Source organism: Garra rufa, chromosome 13 (assembly GCF_049309525.1).
Source record: "Garra rufa chromosome 13, GarRuf1.0, whole genome shotgun sequence".
NCBI lineage: Eukaryota > Metazoa > Chordata > Actinopteri > Cypriniformes > Cyprinidae > Garra > Garra rufa.
Genome location: NC_133373.1, coordinates 15154514 through 15162655, shown reverse-complemented (window position 1 = coordinate 15162655; position 8142 = coordinate 15154514). Strand labels below are relative to the sequence as shown.

The 8142-nt window shown below is 36.0% G+C and overlaps 1 protein-coding gene across 2 annotated transcripts in view; it reads left to right on the top strand.

The window, feature by feature from the left end:
• Positions 1-4323: 4323 nt before the first annotated feature.
• The window catches only part of lpgat1 (lysophosphatidylglycerol acyltransferase 1), a 42320-nt gene continuing 38501 nt past the window's right edge, over positions 4324-8142 (top strand). The window contains exons 1-2 of one of the 2 annotated variants that reach the window (XM_073853194.1): positions 4324-4837; positions 6049-6301. In XM_073853194.1, coding sequence (XP_073709295.1) covers positions 6064-6301 — 238 coding nt within the window. In that variant the 5' untranslated portion in view covers positions 4324-4837; positions 6049-6063. Of the gene's footprint in view, positions 4838-5817; positions 5904-6048; positions 6302-8142 lie in introns of those variants that run through there. The other variant, XM_073853195.1, reaches the window with a different exon arrangement.

Genomic DNA, 8142 nt, shown 5'->3' with positions numbered 1-8142 from the left:
GATGAGCCCCGGATACGGCTCATCAGTAAAGAACTCCTTACCTAGACAGCCATTGGTGCAAAACCAGGCGAACCAGATGAGTTCTTTGCAAATCTGACTTTGCTGCAACATGGAACTTTTGCACTATTGACACTATTGTCCTATTTAAAGGAACACTCCACTTTTTTTGGAAATAGGCTCATTCTCCAACTCCCCCCGAGTTAATAAGTTGATTTTTACCGTTTTGAAATCCATTCAGATGTTCTCCTGTTCTGGCGATATCACTTTTAGCATAGCTTAGCATAGATCATTGAATCCTATTAGACCAATAGCATCACGTTCAAAAATGACCAACGAGTTTCCATATTTGTTGTATTTAAAACTTGACTCTTCTGTAGTTATATCGTGTACTAAGACCGGTGGAAATACAAAGCTGCGAGTTTCTAGGCTGATAAAATTAGGAACTACACTTCCATTCCGACGTAATAGTCAAGGAAGTTTGCTGCCGTAATATGGCCGAAGCAGGCGGAGTATTATCAGAAATGAGTTTCCAGCTAGTTTAGCATTTGCACATGTGCTGCGTGGTATTACTGCTCCTGCTTTGGCCATATTACGGCAGCAAACTTCCTTGACTATTACGCCGGAATGGGAGTGTAGTTCCTAATCTTATCAGCCTAGAAAATTGAAGCTTTGCATTTCCACCAGTCTTAGTACGCGATATAGCTACAGAAGAGTCAAGTTTTAAATAGGACAAATATCGAAACTCGCTGGTCATTTTTGAACGTGATGCTATTGGTCTAATAGGATTCAATGATCTATGCTAAGCTATGCTAAAAGTGATATCGCCAGAACAGGAGAACGGCTGAATGGATTTCAAAATGGTAAAACTCAACTTATTAACTCGGGGGGAGTTGGAGAATGAGCCTATTTCCAAAAAAAGTGGAGTGTTCCTTTAATACAGTAAAGTTGCTTTGACACAACCCGTATTGTTAAAAGTGCTGTATAAATAAAGGTATTTGATTGATTGATACAGCAGCTGTTTTGCAGTTACTTCTATTTTGCATTTTTCTAGTTTAATACCATTACAATTGATATAGGCCTATTAGTGTAATATCAGCTATTAAGTGAAAAGTTTCTGGACTTTCAATGTGTCTCTATTTTGCTTTATTCACAAAAGCACTCAAGCTGCATAAACTCAAGATTTTGTGTAAAACATGTTATCCAGCATGATTTGCTCCAAATAGCATCTTGTGCTTAAAGGACAAAAATGTACAGATAATGTACTCACCCCCTTGTCATCCAAGATGTTCATGTCTTTCTTCCTTCAGTCGTAAGGAAATTATGATTTTTGAGTAAAACATTTCAGGATTTCTCTCTATATAATGGACTTCTATGGCGCCCCCGAGTTTGAACTTCCAAAATGCAGCTTCAAAGGGCTCTAAACAATTTTTAGAAAATAACCGATTGTTTTGCAGGCCCTTCTTCCTCAGCTGGGATCCTTTATAGCCCTTTGAAGCTGCATTTAAACTGCGTTTTGGAAGTTCAAACTCGGGGGCACCATAGAATTCCATTATATGGAGCGAAATCCTGAAATGTTTTCCTCAAAAAACAGCATTTACGATTAAAGAAAGAAAGACATGAACATCTTGGATGACAAGGGGCTTTTTCCAGCCTGTGTTTACAATTTTTGTTTAGTTTATTGCTGTAACATTAACAATTTTTGGTTTTCTTAATATAATTCATTTATTCTTTTTTGGCATAATAAATAAAATTAATAAAATATTGTTGTTTTGTTTTAATTGCCAGTTTACAGACATTTCCTTCAACTCTAAAACAATACACTGCAATGCAATTCAAATGGGTAAAACACCTTTAAACAATCAGTATGAAAATGCCCTTCATATTAACAAAAGTACAAAAAAATATATAATGGACTTTTCAGCCCTTCATCAGCACTACAAACATATGATATGTAACATTAAGGGTTAGGTCAGCCAAAAAATTTAATTCTGTCATCATTCATCACACAAAAGAATTGTAGTAACTCTGAACTGCTCTGTTTGACACAATTTAAAAATAAAGGTGCTTTAAAAGGTTCTTCACATAGAAGAACCATTTTTGGTTCCACAAAGAGCCATTCAGTCAAAGGTTCTTTTTAAAAAAAAAAAACATCTCTTTCTTAACTTTTCATAATCTGAAGAACCTTCTTTCATCACAAAGAACATTTTGTTAAACAGTAAGGTTCTTCAGATGCTAAAGGTTCTTTATGGAATCATTTACACACACACCTAAAAAAAAAAAAAAAAAAACTTAACTATATATAAAAGTTGACATTTATTTTTTAAATAGTGATTTTTATTTTATATAATTTATTTTAAGTATATAAATGAGTATACTAAATACTAAAAAGTATACTTACTTATTTATTCATTCAAGTCAGTAATTGTACTCAAACATGAATGCGGTGGTAATAGTGGACACAACTGACCCAAGGTTGAGCAGTGTATTGTTTGGAACCAGACATTTGTTTTCAGAAAGGTGATGAATTTAAATAGCCGAGTAAACATAAATGCAAGCATCAACATGCAATCGTCACCGTACACTATTTGCCCTTCAGTAACATATAAAGGTATAACACTTTAGTCACATATTGTACCAAGTGGAAACTAGTCAGATGCCATTACAGGATTGTTTTAGGACAATAAAATAATTATATATAATTTAGTGATCTCACACTATAAATTACAGCAATAGACATCAAGCTAAATGTATTTAACTTAATACCTTTATCTCACTCAAGTATTAGATTAAAATGTGATTACATTTGGTGAAACACTACTATTAAAATATTTAGTAGTCTTAAATCCAGTAACATTATAACATGTATACTTTAGCTATAAGAATGGAATATATGAATTACAAAACATTTTTTCCCCACTTGATGACAAAACAGAGACCTCTAGTGGTGTACAATATATGACATTTACTTTGAAGGGATAATGGAAATCAGTAAAAGTTATTTTCTCTACCTTGTGACTTTTTTTTTTTACAACCACAGTTCAGCGTGATCATGTTTGACAAGCTACAAAGGACAAAATGTTTGTTTGTTTGTCATACTATGTCAACATAAAATAGTCAAGTGACCTTTATTTATGTAGCACTTTTAAAACACAGATTGTGTCCAAGCAACTTCATAGAGATAAATGGAAGAATAACGCTGAATAAATAAACTTTTCATTGATGTAAAGGAGTTGTTAAGATAATATTTGGCCAAGATACAACTATTTGAAAATCTGAGGGTGCACATAAACGTCTTATTAACATCCTCCCAAGTATTTTCTGTGCAACAACAGGCACCTCTTTAAATAAAATTATATTTGAAATAGAATTACAGAATTAATGATTTTGCATGAATATTTAAGAATTCTAAATAATAAATTAACTGAGTAAATTGTGTTGTCTTTCCCTTTCTGTGCCATTTAATACTTTTATTAAAGTCCATTTTATTAAGGTCCATGACTTTAACCTTTAACTAATACGTCTACATTTGGTACAAAATGTGCATGTTTCTTTTGGCAGGTCATTCGTGTTCCAGCTCAAAGGTATTTTTTAGATGCAACTTTTTTTAAAAAGATAAATAAACATTCATCTCAACCTCAACTGACCCCATAGAACTTTGTATAAGCTTTAACATCCACTATCTGATCCTATTCCCAGTATCTTTTTGAACATTTTTATGATACTTTTTTGACTCTTGCCTCAAAATAAGACACTTTCATTTTCTAAACATACTATTTAAAGTTTTTTTTTTTTTAAACGTAATCTATTTTAATATGCATTCTAGTGCGAAGATCTCACAAAAGAGCCACACATGTGGAATTACTTCTCAAAAATGTAGCCTACCTGCTTTACAGTAGCTTTTTTTTTTTTTTAATCAGATTTGCTTATGGAAAACCAGTGTTAACTAGTTATAAAGATTATCTATTAACCAGGTGATTTCATAAGGTGAAGTAATAAACAAAATAGTAGCTGAGGTAACTAACTGGGTAAAGTCCTCTCAATGGATGCCTTTTTTAGTATGTAGGTAAAAAAAAAATCTGATTCTAATAGAAATAAAATTTAAATCATTAATGATCATTCACTTAAGAGATAGATAGATTACGTACTTGTTTTTGAATTGCCCACTGGGGGTCATAGTTTACCAACTTTTTTCCAAATACAGCTACCGCGAAATAGCACCTGAATATTTTTGGTTTCATTTTGTTTGTAGGATGTGGTTAGGAATCGGTTTCTTTTTATTCTACAGTGACTTTATTGTGGACACTTTTAGTTTCTTGGACTTCCAAAGATGGAAGTTTGTTTCTTAATGTTACACATCTAGTTTGACTCCTGGGGGTCTTCAGATACAAAGCTGGGCCGGTACCGGTGCGCGTGCCCTTACTGAGTCTGCGCGTGCCCGCGGCCTGTATGAGGTCCAGAATAACGGAGCCAAAGATCATCATCATCATCATCTCGGAGGAGAGGCCCAGAGAATACATGCCCGACACGCCTCAGCCGTAGCGGAAAGATGAGTTTACGAGTCTGATCTCAAGCGTGTACTGTGTTCGATTCGGGGATTTAAGTGAAGATCCAGAGGTTCGGCCGCTCGTCGGTTCGGCTGCGTGACTCCAGCAACATGCGTGTGTGTAACTGAAGCGCATGCATCCGATCAGGACACGGACTCTCGGAACCGAGTTAAGCCGTGGAGCAGACGATCTAAATCTCACGGGTTCACCGATCATCTTCATCCGCTACATGTGACCGAAACGAACCGTCCGAACCCATCTGCAGCTTCACCAGCGGGCTGCGCGTTAGCACGGTGAGAAAACACTTTCACGTGAAGATTAGAGGATTAATAATACGAGATTGTTTCAGATCATAGATGTCATTTGAACCATCGAAGCGTTTTACGAGATCTGGATCGCTGTTCTGATCTGGTTCGTCTCGGGTGGTGTACCGGATCCGTCAAGGACTTTAGTTCAAATCTCATTAAATAAATAACCGAATCAGCCAGACACCGGCCACTTTGTATGAAGGACAGACAGTCGGAGATGATATAAATATGAAAATGCACAACTAATGAAACAACCACTCAAATAAAGAGACAATGTTTAAATAAATAATCATATTATGATCAGATGTGACCGTTACACTGAATTATGACCCGGGTTGCTTCGCATTAGCTTAGCATGCTAACGCAGCAGCGCAAGCACAAACATTTTCTGCTGTATTTAACAGCAGGGATTGTATATATTATCATGTTTTATTTTATTTATTTATATGTCTACATTTGACTTATTAGGAAACTACACACGTTTTTGAAGAAACTAGCAGTGCCGATACAGCCACAATAAAAACTGTATGTAGCATGCTAGCCGCGTTAGCTCTGTTCAACACCTTATTTTAAACATTTCATCTTCATTCAAAGGATTTTTACTCCAACTGACCTTAAAGCAAATGAATGCCATTCAAACACAAATAAATAATCTGAAGTGTGTTAAACCGAATCAGGTCCTGTGTGTCCTATCAAACTATAAAGACATTTATTTATGAATTATATATTTATTATTATGAATAATTATCTCCATCATTCATATCCTTATTATATTTTACAACTTAATTTTTATGGCATACACTAACCCAGAACAAAAACATAGGATTAAGCGTGGTGTTACTTAATAAAGTAAATCTTGGTTTCTTTGGCAAACCTGAAGTAACTCCTCCTCAACATGCTTATCAGCAAAGACACTATTTAACGTTTTTCTTTGTTTGTTTTGCTTGAACCACAGATATCAAAGTCTAACGGGCTTAAAGGGTGTCAGAATGAACCGGCACATTTATATCTGGGGTTACTTGGATGTGTGTTAGTAAATCAGTTCACAAGCGTAAGCTGCATCTCTATGCATTGAGTTTGTTCTTGTTCTTCTAAGTAACATGTTTTGCATTAACTGGCTTGACTTAAACTTGCATCACATTAGCTAAAGTGTTGAGATTTAATTTCCTTGTTTTGTTTGTTTTCTTTTTTTGCAGGCAGGACAGTACAGTATGGCTCCCCATCTGGACGCGGCCCGCAAATTGTTCTGGATCTTAATGAAGTCGCTGCTCCGTTTCACCTTCATGTTTGTCAATAACTGTGTCGCGATCCCGTCCTACTGCCTCTACCTAATAGTCCTGCAGCCTTTAAGACTTCTTGATGCCCCCACATTCTGGTACATTGAAGGGGTCATGTTTAGGTGGTTACTGGCAATGGTGGCATCTTGGGGCTGGTGTGCAGGTTACACGGGTAAGAGCAGCTTTTTCTCTCATTACACAGTTTGGCAGTGCCTTTTTTTTAAGTAAGCCATGCAGGGTGCTAGACTTCAGTCAGCGTCTCCTGTATATCATCTAGTGGCGCCAAAATTTGACTGCTGAGTGCAGATTTATTGACTGTTTTTCATCTTTATTGACTTGTACACTGTAGGGTTTCCTGTGTTTGGATTGATTTTCATTGGGAAACACATTTGATTAAGCTGTTCCAGGGTGTTTTTTGCGTTAATAGAGTGTATTTGGACAATATTATGCAGTGGGAACTTCATGGGAGGACTTTGTTCACCTCACATCTCTCTCGATCATTCATCAGAGACTGAAAGTGTTGGCCGTAACGCTTCATCTGTAGTTTGCTACAAGTATTGATTTAAATGAGACTTTTTCATTGGAAAGATTTTCTTGTTAAGCGATTTGAATTTATGGCTAGGTTGGATCTAGGAGAGGTGATGCGCTGCCTGCTTACTCACAAGCATTTCATGGGTAATTTCATTTGTTGCATGTTGGTACAAAGAGTAACCAGGGTGTTGATTGTGTGGAAAAAGCTTGAGACTAATTATGTGGACCATGAGATGGAAGTGCAAGGGCTGGGACAGTCAGACGATCACGAGGACAGATAAGACGGTTTGTCAGCTTTTTACAAGATAACAGATAAAGGTAGTTGGCGTGATGCTTAGCTTTGTGCCATAGTTTGACGTGCTGTATTTATTCTGAATTAGTTTTAAACCGTTTTATTCATGTGCAGATTTTTATGAGCTAATAGAAATGTTGTTTTAAAAAAATTGTAACCAGTTTCGAGGGCTGCTTGATCTACCTGACAAAAGTAAAACTACATATAACTATGTATTTATTAATGTATTTGCCATTATGTTTTAGAAAAAATATTTATTTTTCCAGTTAACTTAACCATCATTTTGAACCAACAGCTAATGTGAAGTAAATTTGGTATGTTTAATATAAAATATTAGGGATGCACCGATCATGATTTTTCATGGCCGATTCCGATACCGATTTTTTTTACAAGCAAGCTGGCCGATTCTGATACCGATTTCCGATTTTTTCAAAAACAAGAAGTTATGCAAGTAAACAACATAAACAACATGTTTATTTAGTATTTAACGCATCTGACATCTGAAATTAAATAATAAATAAAAAATATGAAAGTAAATACAGTTTAATAAGTAAAACATGCTTTTAGTAAAGTAAAACAGCAAGCCAACAGGCATTTTAATGTAAAATAATAATAATCATTCTTAACAGAACAGACTTTTATTTTTGGCTTTTCAAAAGTAAAGTAATGCTTTTTACAAAAATAAGCATCTCAGCTTTGTCACAAGTGAGTCTGTTTCTTTTTTCATCTGTCACGTGAGAAGCTGAGCTGAACAAACGTTCGCTGTCTGCGCTTGTGCAGGGCGAGGACAGGTACGCTTGCGCAACTTCAGCGAGCACAGAAAAGCGGCTGTCCTTTGCAGACATTGCAGATTGCAATCTTCACGTCCTGCTCACAGATTTCGAAAAACCGCCACACAAGTGACATGTTTCTGAATGAATCGAATGCCGCGGCCCGCGTACACACTTCCGGAAAAAAAACGGCCGGGATAAAAACGAAAACGAATTGTAATTTTCTACAATATTTCATAGGGATGCACCGGTTGACCGGCCATAAATCGAAACCGGCCGGTTTTTGCATCTAACGCGCGATCGGCAACCGGCCGGTTTCGATTTATGGCCGGTCAACCGGTGCATCCCTATGAAATATTGTAGAAAATTACAATAGTAATAATGTAGTTGATAATAATCAAGGTATGTTTTAATTAATGC